The sequence below is a fragment of the Natator depressus genome, chromosome 2 (assembly GCF_965152275.1).
Source record: "Natator depressus isolate rNatDep1 chromosome 2, rNatDep2.hap1, whole genome shotgun sequence".
NCBI lineage: Eukaryota > Metazoa > Chordata > Testudines > Cheloniidae > Natator > Natator depressus.
In genome coordinates, this window is record NC_134235.1 from 183291562 (window position 1) to 183318290 (window position 26729).

A 26729-nucleotide genomic window follows, 5' to 3' on the forward strand; every position below is an offset into this window, starting at 1 on the left:
TGGCAGCGGTAATAAACTGAATATTAGACCAGGTTTCTTAATCTGATTTTGCTTTCTTAACTGTCAAAGAGCAATTACACTTTTGTGTTGGTGGAAAGTTCAAATTCCTTTTAGTCAATCAGCTCCCTTCTGCATTTCCACAAACATGAAGGGTCACTAATTGATACTTAGGTGCCATCTTAATATCCTGTTAAGATGCATAGGGAGCTCATACATCACTTGCTATTACTTCAGTACATATGTTTCCAGATTAAGCTGGCTTTATTTTCAAAGGTTCTAAGAATTTTCCTACAACTCCCATTGAAATCAGCAGGCATTGCAATCAGCATATCTGAAAATCATGCCAAACATGACAACAATAATGCATTTGTTTACATGTGTGGATATGCGAATATGGCTGATACACCATTATGTTAGACTATGCCGGCTTCCTAAACCAGGGTCAAACCCTGGTTACAACATATGGGTCCAATCTTGATCCATTATTCTAAATCCATTGCCAAAGATATCCATGCAACTACAAGGACTGGAACTTTAAAAAAACAAAGAACAAACTTCAGTGGAAAGTTAGCTCCTATCTATACCTGGGAAGCTTAATATTTAATTCAATCTGCTAACTCATGTAAAAGCGACAATCTGCCTTTTCTTCACTAGGATTTCACCCCAAGTTACGAATACATCTGTTTTCCTAGTAAAGAAACAGTTAATGAGAGCAGACGAGCAATAGTTGAAATCATGTTTAAACACTTAATGACAGCATGGTTCGAACACAGTTTTCCACATCGACATGGACAGAGACTGTTTTGGTTTGAAACCTGTATTAGAACCATGTTACAAAGTACCTGGGGAATATATGGTTTGGCAAACCTGGTACCCAAGCAGTTGGGAAAATATCCCTGTCCATGGCATTTAGGGAAAGTGTTCAAGAACATTGCTAGCAACAACCATATAATATTTAAATGCAATCCTGGCTAACACAGTTCAGCTCCATCATGGACGGGGCTGGAGACCTAAGGTAGATTACAAAACAAACCATATATAAAGCATAGTTGTGTAACATGGTTCGGAACTGTGGAGCTGGTTAGAACACATTTCCTGGTTGTTTTCTGAGAGGCAGGCTAAAGTAAGATTACAGATTCTGAAGGAAACATCAAGTTCTACATGATGGCCTTAATTCCATCTACTCATGAACAGGTGTGAATGGTGAGGAAGGAAAAAAATCAGGGTTCCTGCCTTTTAACAGATATGTCCCAAAGAAACTGGTATTCTTCCCCCACGCCATAAAAATATACTTGACTAGACAGAATGTTTGGAGATGGTTTAACATTTTAAAGGGAGGCACACTTCTGAGCACAGAGAAATGTATAAGAATGCATGATCTTTTATAATTACCACCAGCTTAAAAATGAAGGAACTTAGGTTAATATTTAAAAGTTTCATGAATTGTGGAGGAGTATTTGCACAAATGCAGATCCCCCTTACTGACAAACAGAGAAGCAACATCAGCCTGCCTGTAAATAATTCACAAGGCCCAATTTTGCAAGCAATTCTTGTGTTTCAGGTTAGGTAAACACAGAATAGAATTAAACGGTGTTCTTCCAAAGGGGAGGTGCCAGAGAGCACAGAAAGCAAGAGACGCTGTTCTAGCTATTTCAAACCAGGGCTCCTTGAAGGTCGGCCCAGTGTCATATGGTTTAGAGTAGCGGTTCAGGAAACAGAGCCTGGATCTGGCTCAGCGACACCATGCTGGCTGCGAACTAATGCAGAAGGCCCCTTTGCCGCTTCCTCAGGCGCTGAGAAGGACATCTGCACAGCCATCCAGCCCCCGGCCGCAGTCCCGGCTGCGCCTCTTCACCTGAGCCCTGGAAGGAAGAGGCCAGGAACCACAGGACGAGCAATCAATGGGTTCGCGCCCCTCCAAACCGCAGCACAGGAGGGACCGCCAGCGCCGCCGCCACCACCGGGAGAGGAAGTGAAGGGCAAACAAAACATGACACCCAAATAGCGCGAAACCGGCTAGGACACTCCACGGGGTTCACCCGGGGGGATGCCCGTGACCCCCCTCCCACATGCGCAAGCAGTGATTGCAAACGAGGAGGAAGAGCCACTCACCAGACTGCCCGCGCACAAGCCGCTGCAGGGCGAGCAGCTGCAGGGGTTCTCTTGGCGCCGCGCTGCCGCTGTTAGCGCCTGTGGATCCCGCGCCGGGCGTGAGGCGTGCAGCTGCCCAGGGGCCGCGGGGCCGGGGAGAAGGGCCGCTCGGCTTCCCCTTGGCCGCGGCTGGCGGTGCTGCTGCAGCCGCCTCCCGCTTTCAGGCTGCACACGGAGAAGGGCGGGGGGACGCTGGAGCAAGGGGACAGCAAGCACCTCCCTGCCCGCGAGAACCCGCGCACGGCGGCATACAGGCAACCGGCCGGCAGCGCACGTGGGACAAGCCCCACTGGGGCGGCGGCTGCTGCTGCTGCGGGCGGACAGCGTCCGCGGCGCGATCCCGGCCCCCTGACGCCCTACCCCGGCCGGGCTATGTGCTGGGCGGGCTCCCGCTGTCCTCCCCTGCCGGCCGGGCTACGCCGTGGCGCTGGGACTATGGACCGGGGTCCTCGCCTCCGCCTGGGGCTTGCAGCGTCCTGGGGCCGGGCTCCCGATGCAACTGTGCCCGGGGGCGCTGAGCGGCTCCGACCTCTGCACCCTGGCGGGGGCGCTTCAGCAGCCAAAGGCACGGGTGGCGCAAGCGGCTTCGCTCACCCTCGCGCTCCAGTCCCCGCCGGGCCCTGAGCTTGCTCCTCAGTCGCTGCCCGGCTCGCTCATCTTCCCCCGCCCATTACCTCATCCCACACAGGCCCCGCCGCCGGCGGCGGCAGCTGCTCCGGGGGGTGGGGACTGCGTGCGGGGAGTAGCTAGGCAACTGCTTCCAATACACCAGCTCACGGGGAGCGCACTCGTTGGACGGAGTAAGTGACCTTCATGCTCTAGCGGAGGCATCAGCGGCACAATCTGGCTCCACTCTTAACTTCTGTAAAAGAGAATCAAAAGTGCGAAGGGCTGTGAAGCCGTATGCCCGGGGCTAACGGGACAGAGGGGTTTAAAATAGTCCCGTGAAAAGCAGGGTTTTGTTGCTGTTTTTAAATAAACATCGCGAGGGGAGCATTTGTATCCGAAACATGCATCGCTGTGTCCGTTTGTAAGAACCTGGAGGTGACTATCAACACAAAACTAAATAGAATAGTTTGTTCACTGCTCCTCGCTCATAAAAGACACAATAATAACCATAATTAAAAGTAACTGGACGTTAACGATTCTTTCAGTGTTAATCATCAACGTTATTATGTTAAAATGCTCTTGATACTGTTTTAAACCTGATAGTGTCCTTTTAAGGTGCTTATTCAGGGGAGAGAGAAATTGATTTGAAGGTGCTACATTATGTTAGCATGACGTGAATAATAACCATATGGCACATTTCATCCCGAAGTACAGTACAACCCAAGCTGATTTATGCTGGTGAGCCCCCTGCATCTGTCTTCAGGTGCAAGGTTCCATTCAATTTGCAAAGATCAGCCTGCAGCACTGGGACCTATCTATCCAATCCTGCAAAGACTCACATGTATGCTTAACTTTAGACACTGAATAGTCCCATGGGTGACTACAAATGGGATTACTTCCAGGGTGTACAGTTAAGCATGCACATAAATCCTTGAGGGATCTGGGCCCTGCATGCATTAGCACCACTGAAAAACAGCTATTTTTGAGGTAGAGAGAGACATCCAAACAGCACACAGCATAACAGGTAGAGGAGAGGAAACGTTTGGCCTAGGACAGAAAGGGCAAATTCCTATCACTAATGTCCATGCAGAGCACACAGGATTGTTTTTAAAGTTCTCATTCAAAAGACCCAAATAAACAAATTTATTTCCTCTATCTCAGAAGGATCTCAGATGATAGTGAGATGACAGTCATGTGGTTTCAGTTGATCTAGGCTTTACAAACCTGATCTTTAGATCACTAAACCATGCTAATTTTGAATAAAACCAAGAATACAAATACTACAGTATTCCAGAATTCTGATACAAAAACAACCGTTTTGCACTTGCTACAGTAACACCCCTGGATGGTATTGTAAAAAAATGGCTAGTTGTACCACTGTCCTCTGCTGGAAAGGATCAGCACTTCAGTTGTTTATCATAGTGCTATACTGCTAATGGAGGCTATTATACTTTAGGCCAAATATTAGGAGCCTGTGCTTTGGAAGGAGGAAGAAAAAATCTGAATATTGTCCCACTATTTCCATAAGGTTTAGAATGACTTCAGTGTGCAGCATTATGTCAGTGACAACTGTGAAGTTTCTAGGCAGTCACAGATTTGTTACAGTATTATAGGAGTATGTTGGGTGGTGGTAAAGCATGATTATGTTATTCCCATGCCATGCACTCTGAGTAATCAGGAAAAAATTGGATTCCAGACGTGAGTTATTTTCTCACTGAGAGATAAATGGGTTGGCACAAATACAAGGTTCCTCTATTCCTAGTCTAATTTATTGACAAGTTTGTGCACTCCTTAAAATTAGATGGAACAAGCAAAGAGCAGTTTATAACTCAAGAGATGGAACATCAGTTTCAGACCTCAAGCAAAACAGCTAGATGTTCAAGTGCCCAACAACACTGTATTCCTGTGACTGCTGCCTTGCCCAGGACAATGCTTCCACTCCTGTTGTTCTCTCTTCCCTCTCCAAATATATTAAGTCCTTTAGGTTTAGGCTTTATCCTCCAGACAGTTGGTAAGTATCACTCAGAACCACTTCAAGCTTGGAGTTGATTTGTCTGCATCTATAGCTTAGATATAAACTTCCCCAAGAATTAGAAAAAAGAAAAGGAGGACTTGTGGCACCTTAGAGACTAACCAATTTATTTGAGAATGAGCTTTCGTGAGCTACAGCTCACTTCATCGGATGCATACTGTGGAAATTGCAGAAGACATTATATACACAGACACCATGAAACAATACCTCCTCCCACCCCACTCTCCTGCTGGTAATAGCTTATCTAAAGTGATCATCAAGTTGGGCCATTTCCAGCACAAATCCAGGTTTTCTCACCCTCCGCCCCCCCACAGACAAACTCACTCTCTTGCTGGTAATAGCGCATCCAAAGTGACCACTCTCTTCACAATGTGTATGATAATCAAGGTGGGCCATTTCCTCCAGAAATCCAGGTTCTCTCACCCCCTCGCCCCCCTCCAAAAACCACACACACAAACTCACTCTCCTGCTGGTAATAGCCTATCCAAAGTGACCACTCTCCTTACAACCTGCATGAAAATCAAGGTGGGCCATTTCCAGCACAAATACAGGTTTTCTCACTCCCCCACCTCCATACACACACAAACTCACTCTCCTGCTGGTAATAGCTCATCCAAAGTGACCACTCTCCCTACAATGAAAAAAGAAAAGGAGTACTTGTGGCACCTTAGAGACTAACCAGTTTATTTGAGCATGAGCTTTCATGAGCTACAGCTCACTTCATCGGATGCATAGCATATCGTGGAAACTGCAGAAGACATTATATACACACAGAGACCATGAAACAAAACTTCCTCCCACCCCACTCTCCTGCTGGTAACAGCTTATCTAAAGTGATCTTCAAGTAGGGCCATTTCCAGCACAAATCCAGGTTTTCTCACCCTTCCCCCCCCCCCCAAATACACACATACAAACTCACTCTCCTGCTGGTAATAGCCCATCCCTCTTTGAAACCTCTCTTTATAATGCGCATGATAATCAAGGTGGGTCATTTCCAGCACTAATCCAGGTTTTCTCACCCCCCCCCCCAAACTCACTCTCCTGCTGGCAATAGCTCATCCAAACTGACCACTCTCCCCACAATGTGCATGACAATCAAGGTGGGCCACTTCCAGCATAAATCCAAGTTTAACCAGAACGTCGGGGGGGGGGGGGGTAGGAAAAAACAAGGGGAAATAGGCTACCTTGCATAATGACTTAGCCACTCCCAGTCTCTATTTAAGCCTAAATTAATAGTATCCAATTTGCAAATGAATTCCAATTCAGCAGTTTCTCGCTGGACTCTGGATTTGAAGTTTTTTTGTTGTAAGATAGCGACCTTCATGTCTCTGATTGCGTGACCAGAGAGATTGAAGTGTTCTCCGACTGGTTTATGAATGTTATAATTCTTGACATCTGATTTGTGTCCATTTATTCTTTTACGTAGAGACTGTCCAGTTTGACCAATGTACATGGCAGAGGGGCATTGCTGGCACATGATGGCATATATCACATTGGTGGATAACACGGCTGTTATTCTGAAACCAAGAATTAGAGAAAGGTGTTATAGCTGGAGTGGTAGCTATAATGTTTAATAAAGAATTTGTATAGTACTAAGGGTTAGGAGCCTCAGTCATGGACCAGGACCCCATTGTGCAGATGCTGCACAAACACAAAATAAAAATACATTTACAAATAAATAACTAAATAACTTACACTCTAAGTAGAATTAAGACTGCATTTGCATTTCCATTATAATCCTCTGCTTCCAGGTACTCATAGATTTTTGAAACATTCGTTTTTCAGGCTAAAATGTTCTGGGCTTGTTCTCTGCCCAAAAATGAATTTTTATTTACGTTTGATTTAAAAAAATGTTTCAGTCGTTTTTGAGCAAGAGGTGAGTAATAAAAATAAAGAGACCGTCACCATTCTCTTATGAATAAATGCAACCACCTTTTATGCACAGCACTAATGTGGAAACTGGGAGTGGGAAGCTGTAATTTGGAAGAAAAAAAATATTTTTACTGAGGATAAGTGCCTCTGACCCTGCTGGTGAAAACTCATTGTGATTTGGTTGAATACTGAGGGTTTGAAAAACACACTTTGTGCATGCACAGTACATTCAGAATGACTGTTCAGCTAGTTTTACCAGTGTTATAAATGAAGGGATACTGAGCAGTGGCTAACTTGGACCTTGCTTATACTGGAAACTTACATTTTGTTGGAACACATGTTAATTAACATGATGCTAAACAGCCAGTCCAAGACTTTAACTAGAGTTAATTATCACCAGCTGACAGGAGGTTAAACACCACAATTTTTGTTTACACTGAGTGCTAAGTCATGTTTAATATCCTGTTAGTTAACACTCGTTTTAATAATCAGATTTTCTAACACAGAAGAGACATTACATGTGCAGTGAAGGAGGTAGGGATGCTGCATAGCAAGGTACTAGGAAGCTCATGAATTTGACAGTATAGCAACTACAAAGTATATTACTGAGCCTCAGCTTTTCTATCTATCAAATAGCGATAATAATCCTTAGTTACTTATTAGTTCACAGTGGTGTTGAAAGAATTAATCAGTTACTTATTATATAAAAGTTTAATAACATAAAATGCTATCTAAATATGAAATAGTATTATTCTTAGTTTGGGGGCAAGCTTTACTATTCAAAAGGATAACAGTTGGAGGGCCCAATTGTCACCTCAGAGGCTGAGAGGTAGCCACATTATCCTGTCAAAGCCTGACACAACAGAAATAGGACTTTCTCACAAGCCCTAACAAAACATCTATTTCACACTGAATGTGCTTAGAGGTGTAATACAGGTATTAATATATTCCCTCCCATATTTACCATTACATCACCTCATTTGTATAGTGTCTCTCATTCTGGTAACTAAATTAAGATGACTAGATATTTAAAGTTAAAAAGATGGCTTCCTGTTATTTCTCTACTTTCTCTCCCAGTCCTTCAATATGCTTCTCAGTCCCTCTTCCCCTCTTGCCTCACACTGTCTTCTCCTTCCTCTCTCTAACACACTCATTCATTCTATATTTAGTTTCCTTACTCATCCTTCTGACACAGATGTCTATATTCCTTGAGCCCCAGCTAATAATATACAGTCCTCTCTAGTGTATTTTTCAGTGATCAACATTGACTTTTTCCGCACATTCCTCATTCTTTCTTTGTAGTGCGATTTCTTTTATGGACTCTTTAAAATAATCAAAGAACACAATATTCCTTTAACAACAGCATTCAAGAGCAATTGTAGAATTCTCTGTTGTAGTTTGCCAACTGAAGATCCAGAAAGATCAAGGTGTCATTTAGATATTAAATCTCATGGTTTTAATCCCAGAGATCTGGTGATTATTTTAAGATAGGATTTCTCAAATAGGGAATCATGTCAAAATCACCAACCTTTTCACCATAAACCACACAAAATACCTCATTATTGTTCCAACTTCTGGAAACCAGATGAACTATCAAACACTACCATTATTACCATCATAGACAAACAAATGAAGCATTTCAGCAGACATGGTATCCCAAATGGTGCAGCTTCAGACACTTGACCCCAGTTACTTGTAGTGAGTTTATTAAATTTACCTGAGAATTGGAATTCAGTTACATCACATCACCACCATACCACAGACAATCTAATGACTAAACTAAATTGGCAGTTAAAATTGATAATACCATTAAAGAACACTGCAAAATGCACAGAAAATATATGGCAAGCCATGTTTGAATGGAGAAACACACCCACAAAAGTCTTAATAGCAGCCCAGTATAACACGTGATGTCAAGAAGCACCCATAACTTGGTGCCCATAGCCCCTGTATTATTATAATTGGCAGTGGTGGAAGGAGTAACAGAAAAAAAGGAAGAGAGACAAGCAAAGGCCAAAGCCTACAATGACCAACAAGCTAAAGACCTCCTAGAACTACAAACAGAAGACCCTGTCAAGATCAGATTACTTTCTCAGAAGAAAACATTCACTGTACTTGGAAGCAAGTTAAATGTGTTGAACAGATAAATCCTCCTTCATATAACGTAGCAGTGGATGGGAATATATTTCAATGAAACCACAAATACATTCACCCACTACAAAGACAAGATAAACATGGACTTGGAGGATGGTGAAATATACACTTCACTGAGACTCAATCAGCAAGACATGTAAGGAACACAGGCCAATAAGTGACCAAATGGATATCAGAACAGACTCTCAAAACACCACACCATCTGAAGAATCAAGTGTGAGGCAGTCTCCTATAGTCATAAGAAAGTCTCGCATTTGCTCCAGCATCAACCCCCCTTGCAAAGCATACATGAAACTTTGTAGAACACTAAACCATGAATAAACAACCCTCCCAAACCCAGAGGAAAATACCTTAGTTCCCAAGCAAGTGAAAAGTAAAAAACTAAAAAGTTGTTAAATTATACGTATGACGAGTTAGGCTGCGAGTTGTCATGGAATCCGTGACCTCCGTGACTTCTGCAGCAGCCGGTGCACTTGGCACCGGGGAAGCTCAGGCAGCCCCAGTGGCAGGCGCACTGGCCGCTGCTGGGGCAGTTTCTTGAGCCACTGCGCCGCCACCACCACAGCCAAGTTTGGGGATGGGAAGGGGTAGGGGGATGGGTCACGGGATGGGGTGAGTTGGGGTCTGGGCGGTGATTGAGGTCTGGGGGGATCCCTGGAAGCGGCGACATCCCTCTCGCTCAGCTGCTAGGCAGAGGTGTGGCCAGGCAGCTCTGCAGACTGCCTCCACCCAGAGTGCTGGCTTTGCAGCTCCCATTGGCCAGGAACCATGGCCTATGGGAGTTGCGGGGGCGGTGCCTGCAGGCGAAGGCAGCATGCAGAGCTGCTGGGCCATGCCTCTGCCTAGCAGCTGAGAGAGGGGGATGTCGCTACTTCCGGGGAGCTCCCACAGGTAAGTGCCGCCCAGAGCCCTTCTCACCCCGTCCATGCCCCAACCCCTCCCACACTCAAACTCTACTGCTGCTGGGGGGAGGCATGAAGCCAGGTAGGGAGCCTGCCAGCCCCATCAACCCTGCCCGCCCCCCACCAACAGGAGTCCCGGGCCGTGCACCGCCGCCCAGTCCTCCTTCAGCAGCTGGGCCACCCCCCCCCAGCACTCGTAGGGCCCCCGGGCAGCCCCACTCCCAAGTTTTATTCACTGGTATTTTTAGTAAAAGTCATGGACTGGTCACAGGCTGTGAATTTTTGTTTACTGCCCGTGACCTGTCTGTGACTTTTACTAAAAATACCTGTGACTAAAACGTAGCCTTAATGATGAGATAGATATCAAGGGAGTGTAACAGAATGTTAAATATGTAAGAGGTTATGGATTTGGTATTCTTGTTTAATTTTTCTATTTCACATACATATGGCAAAAAGGCATGTTACAAATATGATTGATAGCTTCCCAAAAGGGCTCATTATAGCATGATTGTGTTCCTAGACATTTTCCATACTGAGAACCTTGCTTTCAGGATGTATTTGGATGAGAGAGGAGAGTATATGTGAAGGAAAGAATAAAACCTGAATGTTACACTGTCTCAGCTCTCTCATTTATGCTCACTGAACACTGGAGCAGAGCACAACGTAAGTGGGGCAGTGGCAGGAGGAAGCACTCTCCCACCCAGCAATATCCTACTTTCACAGCCCCTAGAAACCATCTCCTCCTAGCCAGCACCATCACCTGCTCAGCAGAACTTACCCGTGACCTGTCAGCACTCCACCTTCTAGCACCAGGACTCCTTATCAGCAGACTACATCCCACATGCTCCCCTCTGAAAACCAGTCCTGGTTTCATGCCATGATCCCAAAGTATTTGACTGCAATAACTATGAAAATGGGACCATGATAAAAAACCCAAGTGGAGAAAGTTGAGAACCCCTGATATACAGGATCAATATGAATACAAACAAAAAGTGACACGAAAGAAAATTCAGTCCCTTGGATCAGCCAAAAATTTGTCAGAAAGATTAACCTTAAATCAGTGTTTCCCAATCTTGGGTCGCCGCTTGTTCAGGGAAAGCCCCTGGTGGGCCCAGCTGGTTTGTTTACCTGCCACGTCTGCAGGTTTGGCCGATCGTGGCTCCCACTGGCCGCGGTTTGCTGTGCCCAGCCAATGGGGGCTGTGGGAAGTGGCGGCCAGTACATTCCCTCAGCCCGTGCCACTTACCATATTTGCAGTGAAGTTTGCATCAGCAAAGACATTCATAACCTCTTAGCTAAAAGCAGTTGGGAAAAAAATGGTATGAGCCAATATAGCTACCTGTATCTGAATTTATTCATATTGCAAATTTCTTATGAAGAGATTTGTTTTGCAAGACTGAATCTGTGGCTTGTCTGATAGGATTTGCTTGCTAAGAGGTGGATGTGCTCTTATAATTAAAGTCTCTGTTTAAAAATATTTATTTAATAAAATTAAAGATGACAAAAACAAACTTTCCATTTGTTTGTTTTTATTTACAGTACTTTGTACTGCTATAGTAACTTCCATATGAGGCTCTCAAGTTCTTTACATACATTAATGTTCACAACACTCCAGATAACATAGGCACTGTTTCCCATTTCGTAATTTGTTACTATTATTTCTTATTAATATTGGATTTGGCACTGTCCAACACACAAAAATAAAGACCATCCTTGTCCTAAACTTATTATCTAACATACATACGACAGGACACTCTGGGAGAATCATAAAGGGAGTAACTTAGTTATTTGGATTTAGTTTTTGTCATTTATAGCTGGGGAAACTAAGGCAGAGAGAGGAAAGTTACTTTTCTAATGTCACACACAAAGTCACTGTCAAATCCAGGAATAAAACCCAGTTCTGTGCTTTAACCATTAGACCACGCTTCCTCTTTTAAACTATATCTGCTATCCTTAAGAGACCTAAGAATCAGATACGCATTAATTATAAAACCTAAATTAATCCCTACTTAAGGCCCACTTTTTCTGTGATGACGACAAGAAACTACGTGACATCTATTTATTCGTTTTACTTATACTGTGAGTTAAATACTCATTTATGTGGAAGAAAGAAGACAAGGGAAATCCATTCTGCTTGTGTTTAGTTTCAGTTATTAGAGCACAGATGTCTCTGTAAGGGTTGGGAGGAAGTACTGTGCAACAGAGGAAGAATTTGAACATTCAAAAAAGCGAGCAAGCATTTAATGTTTTACTATGCACGTACAAATAACAATTTTCTGCTTACAACTTAGTCAAATCTAAAGAGATTTACTTGAGGACAGCAAAATCTCTTATCTATCTTCAGCAGTCGCCTCCTGACAAATGTCAAGACCCTGTTCCAAACCCCTTGAAGCCTTGAACTGCTAAAAATATAATTTATTTTGTTACAAAGCTAAAACTATTTTTCATTGACCTTAAAAATGGCTGAACTTTATTGGACCAAACTTTCCCAGAAAACTGAACTTGAAGCAGACACTATACATGAAAAATGTCAGCCCAATGGACAAAGCTACAAGCACATGAAAACAGTAAATTGTAACGTAAAGTGTTGGACAGCCCTGGTATACAGGTCATTGCTGCACAGAATAAAACATATAAAAACTGTTTTGAATACTAATAACCTTTAGTTACCCACTGCTTTGCATTGAAAGATCTCAAAGCACTTTACAAATGTTAACGTAGCCTTTCAAATGGCCTGGGAGATGGCGAATTACAGTGGAGTCGCATCTTACGCAGGGACTTAGGTTCTAAAGTCAGTATGTAAGGCAAAAATCGCGTATAGTCAAAATTACCCTTGAAAATCCCTTAAATCGCCCATAAAGTACAGTATACTGTACATGGTTTTGCGTATACAACCCTGTGCAGTAATATGTATACATGTATAATGTATACAGTAATGTACAGTGTATAATAAAGAGTACATATGCAAAATATAATTTTACAGTACTGTATTTTTAATTACAGGGGGTAATGACAGGGGGTTGTCGGGGCTTGATGTTGATCCAGGAGATGGAGGTGACGGAGACTGAGTCGTAGACAAAGTGGTTGGCTCTGTTTCAGCTCAAGAAGTTGATTGCGTAGGCTCATCTGCTGCTGGTTGTTTTTCCTTGAAAAGCACAGTGATCAGCAACTGTCACTGTTGTCTCTGGAGCTGCTCAAACATTTCTTGATACGGTCTCAAATTGTCCGTAATACTACATGTGATTTTAAATCATTCAAGTGTTTCGCTGCTTGGAACATTTCAGCAAATTTATGAAGATTCCAACTTGTTGGCTCTTCCTGTTCGTCGTCATCATCTTCATCTTCTGTAGACGATTTTATCAGTTCCTCTAACTCTTCGTTACTCAATGTTTCTCTATGGCTCTCAATTAATTCTTCAATTTCTTCCTCAAGGATGTGGATGAAGCCATCACCACCCACTTGCCTGGCCACCTGAACAATGCGTTTCACTTCTTTGTCAATGGTCAGGAAACCCTTAAAAATCATTCACACATTTTTTCCATAGGTTTCGCCAACATACATTGACTGTTTCAGGCTTGATTGCATCCACTGCCTGTTTAACATAAGTGATGCAATCGGTAAGGTTGAAGGACTTCCAACACTCCATCACATTAAGATTGGGATCAGCATCCGTAGCGCTACGTATCCGTGAGAATGTAAGCCTCGTGTACATGGCCTTGAAACAGCGAATCATGCCTTGGTCGAGAGGTTGGAGGATGGAGGTGGTATTGGAAGGGAGAAAGACGACTTCAACATCGTTATGCGCAAACTGGAGTGCCACAGGATGGCCAGGAGAATTGTCTACGATCAGCAACACTTTAAAGTCAAGTCCTTTCCTCTTCGAGGCACTGCTGGACCTCTGGAATGAAACACTTGTGGAACCAATCCAGAAATAATGCTGCTGTCACCCAAGCCTTTTTATTTGATTGCCAAAACACAGGCAGGAGATTTTTGTTCTTGCCTTTTAGGGCAAGGGGATTTGCAGTCCTGTAGAGCAAGCCCGGCTTTATCAAATGCCCAGCCACATTGCCATAAAACAACACAGTCACATGGTCCTCAGCTGCTTTGAAGCCAGGGGCTTGTCTTTCTGATTTTGAAGTGTAAGTGCGGTTGGGCATTTTTTCCAGAAGAGCCCAGTCTCATCAGCATTAAAAACTTGTTCCGGAAGTTAGCCCTTTTCTTCTATGATTTTCTTTAATTGTTTGGGGTAGGCTTTTGCTGCCTCTTCATTGGCAGATGCAGCTTCCCCAGTAGTCTGCACGTTTTTGAGGTTGAAGCGGTTCCTAAAATTCTTAAGCCAACCTTGGCTGGCTTTGAATTCCTTTTTATCAGAAGGCTGTCTCTCTTTGGCAGGAGGTTTGAACAGTGCATAGAGGCTAAGAGCCTTTTCTTGCAACGTGTTGCCATTGATAGGCACATGTTTACGGTTCATGTCTTCCAGCCATAAGTTTAATGCCTTTTCAGTCTTCACTAAAGCCTTATCACGCACCTGGCTTGTCACCTTAGCAGTTATTGGAGCACTTGATGCCATGGTTTGATGAATTTCTCTCTCTCAAATCTTGATGGCACGGATGCTAGATTTGTTGCGGCCATATTTATGCGCCATGTTGGAGACCGGCATACCTTCTCTCAGTAAATCCAACACAGCCAGTTTTTGCTCCAGCTTTGGAACAGATCGCTGTTTCTTCGGTTGACAACCAGAGGAAGTAGTTGGCTTGCGTTTAGGGGCCATGTTGTAAGAAAAATACGTACAGTATCTTTAAACACTAGAATCACACTCAGCGCGGCGAGATGCTCACACTATGAGAGGCACAGGGGAACTGAGGCCAACTGAGAGAACAGGAGATTCACGTCTCCCATCTCATGCTCGCTCCGGGGCATATGCTCATTGAGTGGAATGGTGGGCGGAATTGCCCGCAGTATTTACAGGTATCTTGTTATTTTTCTTTTTTTTTTTTTGCCGAACGCATATAGTTGAATTCACGTAAGTTAAATGCGCTTATGATGCAACTCACCTGTACAATGATCCTTTTGGCAGAGAGGGGATTACCGGGGAATTGGCAAGTTTAGTGTTACACCCAGGGTCACATACAGGGCTTGTGAACTTGTTTCTAATCACACATTAACATGGGTTAACTGCCATGAGTATAACATGTCTGTGGGTGGTAGGTTTCCAGCCATGTGAGTTAAAGCAGGGTTGGAGAGTACAATGTAGACAAGCCTCACTGCCAGGCAGAGAAACCAGGAGCCCCAACTCCCTGCTCTAGACCACCAGCTCTCCCAGCCTCCCCGTTTGGATCTGTCCCGCCCTGCAGTGGCGGTCATGGGCACAGGAGCTGGGGATACCACCCCACCTCCTGGCTTGAAGCGGTTTCCATTCTATGCAGGGTTACAGTTTAGTTCAGTGGCTCTCAGCACCCCTGGGCCCGGGCCAGCACACAAGCCCCTGGGTGCCCTGGCAGCAGCAGGAGGAGAAGAGGGGAGGGGAGACAGGCAAGATCAGGAGCAGGCAGGGTCAGGGGAGCCGGGAAGGAAACAGCTAGAGCGCAGCGAACCCTCGCCCCTGCCCAAGGTAACCTCACCCGGAACCTGTCAGCGGGGCCAAGCGCCTGTGGCAGCCCCGCCTCTTTACACGTACGCATTTGCGTGGCCAATCGTTGCTCCGTTCGGTTTCCGGCGTCGGACGCGGTATCTTAGATACGGGGGCGGGGCTGGCTCAGGCCACACGGGACTGAAGGGGTGCTGGGTACTCGGCAGGCGGCTCGGGGTCTCGCGTCGCCGGACTCGTCCTCTCTCCCGGGCCGGTCGTGGCCGCGGTGCGTTTCCTGGGGGGTAGCGTCTGTCGTTCCGGGCCCCCGGGCGCGCTCCTCCCGGCCGGCTCCTCCGGCCAACCGCCGTGGAGTGGCCCCTGGGTCGGGGGCGGGGCTCGAGGATTTCGGTTGATGGCGGCAGCGTCTTGTCACTGACCCGCGGGGGCCCTGGCGTCAGGTACCCTGCCCCCCCCCCCCCCCGCAGTGCGGTCCCGCTTCTGCCCGCTCCCGGCGCGGGGCGGAGCCGGGCCGCTGCCCGCTGGGCTCGGGTCCCTGCAGAGAAGGGGGGCGCGCGCCGCTGGAGGCTGCAGGGGTCGGTCCGACTTCCCCCCTCCCCCTCCCCGCCCGAGGGTCTCCGCTCCCCAGCGCGGCTGCATGGGCTCAGGCGGGGGTGAAATGTCCCGAGCCATAGGGCTGCCACCGCCAGCCCCGTGGCCCTCCAGCAGCCTGTGGGGAGCTCTGGGCTCGGCCGCCCATCCGTGAATGGTCGAGACGTGTTAGCAGAGAGAGGGCTCGGAGCAGATAAATTAAACGGTGGAATTGATGAGCTGTTTAACTAATAGTCCGAGATCAGTTACTATTCAATATGTACGTTATGGTGGCACCCAAAGACCCCGGTCGGAGTTAGGGTCCTGGCTAGGAAACTCATTTTGGGCCCCACCCCAGTGCCCTCACCTCCTCCTGCACCTCAGCCCCCAATTTTGTGAGCATTAATAGCCTGCCATACGATTTCCATACCCAGATGTGGCCCTCGGGCCAAAACATAGATGCTGACTTCTCCTGGTGGGTGCTCGACCCCCGCCTCTGTCCCTGGCCCTGCCCTGACTACATCCCGGCCCTGCCCCCGTTCCAGGCCCTGCCCCAAAGTCTCCGTCCCCTCCCTGCCCTTATTCCAACCCCTTCCCCAAATCACTGCCCTGGTCCCCCCTCCTCCCCTGAGCGTGCAGCATTCCCTCTCCTCCTCCCAGAGCTTGTTATGCCACAAAACAGCTGTTTTGTGGCAGCAAGTGCTGGGAGGAGAAGTGGGGATGCGGCGGGCTCAGGGGAGAAAGCGGAGGTGAGGTGAGCTGGGGGGGGGCGGGGCGGGGAGGCTTGGCTGCCGGTGGATGCACAGCATCCACCAATTTTTCCCCATGGGTGCTCCAGCCCCGGAGCACCCACGGAATTGGCACCTATGGGCCAAAATGTTTGCCCACCCCGATTTACAATGTGAACGTGCTGACAGGGGAAAGGTGGGTTGCAATATACAAGCCAATGAGTCTGGTGAAGAATTAGAACAGTTTTGTTAGTTACATGTATTGGAGCCTTTTTTAAAAAAAAAAAAAAATAGTATTTCAGTTTTCCCTAACAGTCCATATGGAACCTTGCTCCTGGATCTCAGCTTGCCAGCATGAGACTAGGGAAACTCCCCTAGCTGGTAAGGACTTTAAAGTCTTGAGTGAAGCAGCGTAGACTAGTGGTTCTCAACCAGGGGTCTGGGGTCCCCTGGGGCTGTGAGCAGGTTTCAGGGGGTCCGCCAAATAGGGCCAGCGTTAGACTCACTGGGGCCTACGGCAGAAAGCTGATGTCCCACTGCATGGGTCTGAAGCCCAGGGCCCTGAACCTCATCATTCAGGGTTGAAGCCGAAGCCTGAGCAGTGTAGTTTCATGGGGGCCCCCTGTGGTGTGGGGCCCCTGGCAACTGCCCCGTTTGCTACCCCCAATGCTGGCCCTGGCTTTTGTATGCAGAAAAACAGTTGTGGCACAGGTGGGTCGGGGAGTTTTTATAGCATGTTGAGGGGGCCTCAGAAAGAAAAAAGTCAACCATCAGCCAGACCTTTTCGGAGCAGCATGTGCTGCCCCTGCGAGGTAGGGATCCTGCCCTCCACTTAGATCATTTTTAACTGTTGCCAGAGAAGAAGGTCCCCACAGGAGCAGAGTCAGAATGGCTGCGAATCCAGCCCTTCTGGATGCAAGCTCCTCTCCTAGGTAGCTTAGTGTCCTAAACCTACCTTCCAGTCAGATCTGTTATGTTCTAAAACTATTATTTTGGGCATTTCTGCATGCTATTCTGCCTGATTTCTTCGTTGCTTTAACACAGATAATTTTGATGCCAAGCTGAAAGGGTACCACAAATCCTACAGTACCATTCTTCAGACATTCCTTTCATTCTATATGGGCAGTTTGTTTGACTGCTTGATGTGGCCCATTGTCAAGGCCAATGCAAGTGCCCCAGAGTTGGCACTGTTGAAGCAAGAATTTCTGGCCCTGACAGTACCCCCTCCCCATCTGTGTTAGAGGTTATGATGCAGCTATTGCTGCTCTTTGGATTCAGATGAGCCAGAAAGTGCATCTCTTGCCAAATACACCTCTGTTACTGAGGACTATTAGTATTGATTCCACAGGTGAGGATCCTAATTTTGGCCAGTTTTTCTGCAGAAGCTGTTGAAGAAAAACTGATCTTCAGCTGGCTCAATAATCTGCAAAGTCCTTAAAAGAGTTACCTGGGCCAGGAACCTCTCACCAATAGTATTGCTGTATCCTTGCACCTTACTTTGGCCATCTGGTTAAGATGTGGCAGATCCCTCACACAACTGCTTCATTCTCACAGATGGTTGAGGGAAAAAAAATTTTCCTTGAAGATGCTGCTGGCTATGTCTCACACCCTGCTCATGAGAGCTTTTTGCTAGAGAGAGAAGACCCACCACATTGATAGTACTGGGATGGGAACAGGGGCAAAATCATGAGCTGCAGAACTGGGATTCTTCTTTGTTACTTTGTGGCTACAACTTTTGAAGCTGTGGACAACTGTGACTTCATGGCCAGGGTTAGTTAGACCTTTGGGGGGGGGAAGTCCTACATCCTGGTCAGTTGTGTTCCCCAACAGAAACTTCAGGAGCTTAAGAATCTTATGCATGAGGTTGCAGATCTGGAATGGGTAAACTGTGTAGCCTCCTTTGATGTAAGTAATATAAGGTGAGAGCTGGTGCCTCAGATACATACCTATAGGTCTGTTTGACTGCACTTTCATGCGAAGTCTGATTCTTGCAAATATCTCAGCCCCTATATTGTAGGATATTAATGTGATCTGATGAAAGCGCCTTTTGAAATACTCAGTTCCTGTGAGTTGAAGATTCTTACATGGAAAGTCTTTTTTTTTTTTTCCTGTGTCAAGGTTCCTTCCCCACTCTGTACTCTAGGGTACAGATGTGGGGACTTGCATGAAAACCCCCTAAGCTTATTTTTACCAGCTTAGGTTAAAACTTCCCCAAGGTACAGACTATTTTCCTTTTTCCCTTGGACTTTATTGCTGCCACCACCAAGCGTCTAACAGATATATAACAGGGGAAGAGCCCGCTTGGAAACGTCTTCCCCCCAAAATCCTCCCCAAACCCTACACCCCCTTTCCTGGGGAAGGCTTAATAAAAATCCTCACCAATTTGCATAGGTGGACACAGACGCAAACCCTTGGATCTTAAGAACAATGAAAAAGAATCAGGTTCTTAAAAGAAGAATTTTAATTAAAGAAAAAGTAAAAGAATCGCCTCTGTAAAATCAGGATGATAAATACCTTACAGGTAATTAGATTCAAAACATAGAGAATCCCTCTAGGCAAAACCTTAAGTTACAAAAAGACACAAAAACAGGAATATCCATTCCATTCAGCACAGCTATTTTATCAGCCATTTAAACAAAACAGAATCTAACGCATATCTAGCTAGATTACTTACTAAGTTCTAAGACTCCATTCCTTTTCTGTTCCCAGCAAAAGCATCACACAGACAGAGAGAACCTTTGTTTCTCCTCCCCCCCAGCTTTGAAAGTATCTTGTCTCCTCATTGGTCATTTTGGTCAGGTGCCAGCGAGGTTATCTTAGCTTCTTAACCCTTTACAGGTGAAAGGGTTTTTCCTCTGGCCAGGAGGGATTGTAAAGGTGTTTACCCTTCCCTTTATATTTATGACATCCTGGTGGCAGGAATTTCTGCTTGTAGAGTGAGTGAATGACTCAGTCACCTTATTTAAAGTTTTACTCATCCAAGATTTGTCATAAGGGTGATAACTTTAATGAGCCTATCATCCTTCCTTTGTTCTCACACTTGCAGCTCTTTTCCCAAGACCTTGAAGTTAGGTGGTCTTTGGGGCAGACAAAAGCACTTGAAAAATCTTCCTAACTTTATTTTATAGTAATTATCAGGAGGACTGTCTAAATAGTGTCAGAGTGCATTTTTTTTTTTTATCATGACATAGCTGGCCTGAAAGAGGAAGACATCAAGGCTCAGTTGATGAGAGGCAAGGCTGTCACCACTGCGTGTCCTAAAGCAATCTCCCTTCTGACAACTGCAAAGCAGCTCTCTGTGCACTCATAGAGAGAAGAAATGTATAGAGTATTACTGCTTACATCCTGCATCCAGGAGAGAATCCCATTTTGGAATCTATTCTCCAGAGTTTGTTTCCCAAGTAGAGGAGGCCAAACTCTCCCATCCCAAAATAAAATAAAAATGTCTTTGTGATGTCCCTCACTTGAAGTTTGCCTAAGTGCTTTTTTTTTTTTTCTACTTATGGTTTACATTTCCTACAGGCTTCAGCATTCATAGTCTCTTGGGATTTTTTTTAAAGCAGTATTTTACTCCTCTTTTAAGAAACAAAATAAATCCCTGCTGTAGAGCTGATACTTTCATTGTCTCAGACAGTGGAAATCTAAGGCCAGGGAATGAGAATCTTCTCAGAAAGCTGTCTCCAGAGAAGCAGAATTATAAATACGTATTTTCCCTTCATATGTTTTAGTTGTTATGATATTTTGCTACCAGTTCTGTTTGAAATTCAAAGGAAAGGCTCACTCAGACCAAGAAAGAATAGCTCCTATTACTTAATGTGCTCAGATACAGAACATAAATACACAGATTAAAAAAGTCTGCTTTACTTCTTACTAAACATGGTGAACTACTTACATTTTTTCTGATGTACAAATGAGACTACATTGAGGATTACTAATAAATTGTAAATATTTCTTTGGAAGCAACAGTACGGTATTATCTAGATTTCGAAGTCAAAAAATGATAAAACTGATGGGAAAATTAGAAGTTAGTTTATGTGGAATTGCCTTGAATCTCAAAACACAAAACCAGCTCAGTTGGTAAACATAACTTTCCATTATCTTTCTCTACACTAGGGAATTTCAAGATATTCCCACTCATACATGCTGCCTCTGGTTCTTAGCAGATTTAATTGATGTGGTAAAAACATTGGAAGCTGCTGGGGTCCTTGTCTCCATTAGGGCTAATGCCAGGGTAGATGAACTGCTAGTAGACCAAAACTCCCTAGTAATGTCATGGCTATAGAGGCAGGGCTTTGTAGATCAAGTTTTGTTTAGAATTTGCAGTTTTGAGTTTAATATTGTGACTCTTATATTATCCTCTGTGTAAAATGTTGATTAGACTTTGTTGTGGGAGGTCTTGTTTATAAACTTTCTGTAAAGTCAATCATTATTGCTAATCACACGAATGGTACCTTTTTGTATTAAATGCCATATCTTAAGAATTAAGAAAATAATGATTACATATTTACATTTAAGAAATTTGAATTTCTTTCTTTCAATATGACGTTTTAGTGATGAAAACAACCCATTTCTTAATTTGTTGGATGTAAAGCGTATTAAACATGGAGAACTTTATTCTATATGAAGAGATTGGAAGAGGAAGCAAGACAGTTGTTTATAAAGGAAGAAGAAAAGGCACTATTAATTTTGTTGCCATTCTTTGCACTGATAAATGCAAAAGAGCTGAAATAACCAACTGGGTAAGAATAATGTTTATTACTATTTTGGTAGAGAAATGTAGATACAAATTTTCCAGTAGCACAAATACAGACAAAAAGAATACCAGGTACTACTTCACATACAATTAATTTGTCACAATTTATAGTTGATTGCACTGTTGTTGTAGCCTTGTTAGTCAAAGCAGGTGAGATAATATCCATTATTGGACCAATGTCTGCTGGTGGAAGGTAGAAACTTTCTAGCTAGACAGAGCTCTTCTTCAGGTTTGTGGAGCTCAAAAGCTTGTACATTCCACCAGTAGAAGTTGGTCCAATAAAAGACATTACTTCACCTACCTTGTGTGTGTGTCAATTTATAGCAGTGTTTTAAGATTTTAGATTCCAAATTCCCGTAGCTTAAATGGGTTTTTTTTTGTAGGTGTTAAGTCATGGATTCCTCCTAAAGCCCCTCACTTAATTTCAGTCCTTTTTTAGCACAGATGTAAACACATCTGCTCATAAGAGGTTAACTTGTGCTGGTCATAGAAGCGGTCATAAATGTAGTGATTATTTTTACTTTATTACTGCAGTGTTCACTGGGAAAATACAAGTCAATTGAAGTACCAGCCTCCTCCTCTCCCATATATACATTTTCTTAAGTACTTTCTCTTATTGTTTCAGTAATCAACACTTACTGAGTCACTACGAAGCTATATCCTTGGTTAAAAATGCTCAGAATATTTTGTTACTTTTTGTATTGAGCATATCCAGCAATTCTTCTACCACAAACTGCAGTAGATGTTGCACATTTAGGCTTCCTTCCTTCCCCCTTTTTTTTTTAAGATGGAAAAGGGGAATGGAGAAATTTCTGCTATTTTCCCCCTTCTCCCTCAAAGCTGTGAACTGTACTTTATTGGAGTTGACCCATCTTTCAACATAAATGTAGCTCCTGGGCACCTCTCAGTGATATTTGGCTGACCAGAGGGGATTACTCAAGAAAAATGGAAAACTCTTTCCTTCTCCAGGACTCACTGTACCTGCTTCTTTCACACTCTATCTCACTGGCACAGAAACTAGGGACGTAACTTTGACCCTGAACTCTGATCTACAACATGGGAATGTTTTCTTCTGTCACTGGATAGCTATGCTGACCCTGGCCTTCTTTCTTAAACTGTTGTTTTTTTTTGTTAACCAGTTGAACTGTTCTGAGGAAAATTGACTGTAGTTCTGAACACAGGGAAGTTGGGGGTGGGTGGTGGGCTTGTGCCAGAAGGTACCTTCCCTCTGTATTTTTGATTGTATGATTTGAGTAGGAATGTGACTTCTTAAAAATTTGGTGGCATTTGAAAAGCTAACAAGATGGGGAGAAAGGAAACTAGAATTACTTTGGATTGCATCTCTCCTTCCCTTCCCCCCCCCCCCCCCCGAAACGCTAATATATGAATGCAGCTCTCCAAATAAAATATATAAATATTCTGTTACAGGTTCGTCTTACACATGAAATTAGACACAAGAACATAGTAACATTTCATGAATGGTATGAAACAAGCAACCATCTCTGGCTTGTAGTGGAGTTATGCACAGGTAAGAGATGCTAACTAAATAAAATGTTAAATGGGAATTTTATGTCATAAATTTATAACAGAAAAAAGTTTATCCAAAATGTAAATTTTAACTTTTTTTCCTGACAATCTATTTAAAAACATAAATGAAAGATCAGAAACTTTAGTAGAAAGTTAGCATATAGAAATCATTTACAACTAGATTCCTAGAAAAATGCCTCCAGTTGTATTCTCTTCCACTTCAATGTGTGTTTCAAGAGTTAACTGATATGAAATAATATAATTGGATTTAAATAGCTTGGCAGATGATGCCACTGCTGCAACTTGCAGAGCAACACTCTGAATTCTTGAAGGGGATGAATAGATAAAAGATGTTCAAGGAAAGGTTAGATTTCTAGTGCCTGTCAGCTTTTTGGTACTTTCCTAAATATTTTTTGAGAATTAAAAGAATAGAAAATATGCCAGTAAACCTAAAACATAAATTTGACCAGATGAAAGATATTGCTTCATTTTCCTTTTTCGAAATCAAAAGGGGAGTCTGCTGGCTAGTGTTATATGAATTAAGCCATCTCTTCCAGTTGACTTGAAACATCCTTTCTTTTATGTTAAGACACCAATTTTGGAGCTGAATGAACCTGAGGACTGCCCTATGCTTTGTGAACTGGGTGATTCTTTGGTCTGTATTAGGTTATCTCTATGTTATCCAAAAAAGGTTTATTGAAGGGCTTTATCCAGTTGTTATGACGTGCATGGTTTGAACTCTAGGATAGCATTATTTCCCATGTTTGACAGAAATAAGTGGGCTAGATACTGAGGTCAAACTTTGAAATTTGGCTGCCTAACATTGGCTTCCTAGTAAGGACCTAAATAAAATAAACTTTCCGTTCTCGAAGTGCTATGAAGCTTCAGATGCCACTGAAAATGGGAGCTGCAGATTCTCAACACCTCTGACGCAGGCCACTTCTAATCAAGTGTATGATTATGGAGTTGGGTGACTAACTTTATACCCCTAAGTTTGAAAACTTTGGCATATTTTTCTAGTCTAATTTGTTGGCAAATATGACAGGTTGCAGAGTAGCAGCAGTGTTAGTCTGTATTCGCAAAAAGAAAAGGAGTATTTGTGGCACCTTAGAGACTAAATTGGTTAGTCTCTAAGGTGCCACAGGTGCTCCTTTTCTGTTGGCAAATATGTTCACCTTTGAACAGGAAGCCTTTTGTTAAATATAGAGAGAGTATTAATCATTTCTGGCAATCATACAGTTTCTACTAAGGCTCAACATAATCATGATATTTCTAAAAAATCTTAGTTACCATATTTTTAAGTACAACAAGTCTTAGGTCCTTCATTAAATTTGTTCAGTTTGAAAATAGCTTTTGAAGTGTGGAAAATGTATTCCATTTTGAATATCCAACATATCTCTCTTGCAACAACATGACTGAATTTTTTTTTTCTTGATCAGATCCAGTATAAATTTTGTTGTGCTTTCTCCCCCCCCCCCCCCCATATTTTTCTCTGTATTTTTGGCCTTATTGAGTTGGACTATTTTATATGCAGTCTTCTAGAATAAAGTGATTAAAAACAAAACCTTAAAACAGGAGCTTAAGAATTTGGTATGGGTTTTTTTGATGATGATGGTTTAATGATTTACTACATTTATTTAATGATTTAATGAGTTTATGGGGTTACTGAGTTGTTTTGAAGGAATGTCTCAATTATTAAAACCGCTAAAAACAAATGTATAAAGGAAATCACTGTAAGGTTCAGGAACCTGGGCAATAATGCAGAGATACAGTAACTCCTCACTTAACGTAGTTCTGTTCCTGAAAAATGTGACTTTAAACGAGACGATGTTAAGCAAATCCAATGTCCCCATAAGAATTAATGTAAATAGGGGGGCTTAGATTCCAAGGAAAACTTTTTTGCCAGATGAAAGACTATATTTTATTTATTTATAATTAAAATATACACACACACACAAAGTTTTAAACAATTTAATACTGTACACAGCAATGATGATTGTGAAGCTTGGTTAAGGTGGTGAAGTCAGAGGGTGGGATATTTCCCAGGGAATGCCTTACTGCTAAATGATGAACTAGCAATTGGCTGAGCCCTCAAAGGTTAACTCATTGTTAATGTAGCCTCACACTCTGCAAGGCAGCAGGAATGGAGGGAGGGGAGACAGTGTGGCAGAGAGAGACAGTGTGTGTGTGTGTGAGAGAGATGTGCATTTCCCCTTTAAGTACGCTGACCCAGTCTTAAGTACGCTATCTTTTTAAGTTAATTAGCAAGCTGAGACCACAGCTGCTGCCAGGAAGCTCCCTCCGTCCTGAGCCCTGTCATGTGTCCCGCAGCTCTACGGAGATGGGGTAAGCGGGGTGCAGGAGCAAGGAGGAGGTGGACACCCTGATATTCGTGCACCCCCCCCTCCCCAGCAAGCAGGAGGCTCGGGGAGCAGCTCCAAGGCAGAGGGCAGGAGTAGCACATGGCAGTGGGGGGAGGGACAGCTGAACTGCAGGCAATTGATAGCCTGCTGGGCCGCTGCTGCACGGGGAACTAAGCGGAGCAGGGAGCTGATAAGAGGGCTGCCGGTCCACCCTGATTCCAAGCCCCAGCCAGCTAGCTGCAACAGGCTGCTCTTCCAGCAAGCAGTGGACAAAGCAGGCGGCTGCCAAGCAACGTTATAAGGGAGCATTGCACAACTTTAAACGAGCATGTTCCCTAACTGATCAGCAATGTAACAACGAAACAAGTTAACCAGGATGACTTTAAGTGAGGAGGTCCTATAGTTCTCATACTCTTCCTTTTATCATTGGGAGGAAATTGTTGAGCAGATATTGGCTACTATTGATCAACATCCAGATACTTCAGTGGATTCAGTGTTGGTCTAAAATAGGTTTCTCTTATGTTAAATATTTTCTGTCATAAAAGTGTATAGAAGTAAATATTTTTTAAAACAGTATCACATACTAGAAAGGTGCCTTGATACCGCAAGCATTTTTTAGACTGCAGTCAAATGTTTGCTTAGAAGGATGTGTATTGTAGATGGGGCTGGTAGCACCACCTTTTATTAAGGTTGCCTGACACTTCAGACCTTGTTTTCAGTTTTTAATAATTTTGCCAGACTATAACTCTTTGGGCTGAAATTTCCCATGGTGTATGTCTGCCTCATGTTGAATTTTTTTGGAAAATTCCAGCCAAAATGTTTATTTCCAAGGATGAGGGTAGGGGAGAATACATTTTGACTGCGTTTAGTGTGTGTGGTTTTTTGGCAACCTTTATTTGAAAAGGTCTAATGCCCCCATGCTTTGGAGCAAGGCCTTGAAATTTGGTGGGGGGGTGGTCTTTGTATCAAGGATAAGCCTTTTGCTGCCCCTCTAAAAATCCTCCCAAATTTGGCCAAGATAAAAGCTTTTGAAAAATGGTAATTTGCACATGCTCAGTAGAGACCTTTTCAATTTTAGCAGCTAAATTCTCTGCACAATCTGTCCTCATGGAGTTATATTCCAGCCCAGGGCTGAAGAGGACTGTAACAGAGCCTTCGGAAGCCAGGTGGTCTAGTGGGTAGTGTACTCCATATTGCTTCTCAGTGGGAAGGCCTTTCAGTCCAGTTCCTCATCTGAGGATGGATTTAGCTTCACCTTGGGTTGCAATGTCCTTGTCCTCTTATCAAAGGTGGAGTGAGATTAGAATGTGATTTATGCCTCTCCTGCAGCAGGGGTAGGGCCCGGGCTCCCCAGTCAACAGTGTCCGGTGCCCTACAGTGCCCTTGAAATTACCTTTCCTGGGTCCACTTTCTACCATCTGTCTCTCATGGCTCCAAGTCTAATCTAAGGTAACAAAAGAGAGAAGAAAAGACTGCTAAAC

The 26729-nt window shown here is 44.0% G+C and overlaps 2 protein-coding genes across 3 annotated transcripts in view; one reads left to right on the plus strand and one right to left on the minus strand.

The window, feature by feature from the left end:
• TRAK1 (trafficking kinesin protein 1) overlaps positions 1-2269 on the minus strand; it is a 176528-nt gene extending 174259 nt beyond the window's left edge. Inside the window, exon 1 of the mRNA XM_074945507.1 lies at positions 2113-2269. The gene's annotated coding sequence lies outside the window, so the exon portion shown is untranslated. The remainder of the gene's footprint in view (positions 1-2112) is intronic.
• A 13186-nt stretch (positions 2270-15455) lies between these two features.
• The window catches only part of ULK4 (unc-51 like kinase 4), a 397936-nt gene continuing 386662 nt past the window's right edge, over positions 15456-26729 (plus strand). The window contains exons 1-3 of one of the 2 annotated variants that reach the window (XM_074945513.1): positions 15456-15575; positions 21157-21344; positions 22787-22886. In XM_074945513.1, the coding sequence (XP_074801614.1) occupies positions 21207-21344; positions 22787-22886 (238 nt within the window). In that variant the 5' untranslated portion in view covers positions 15456-15575; positions 21157-21206. The other variant, XM_074945514.1, reaches the window with a different exon arrangement.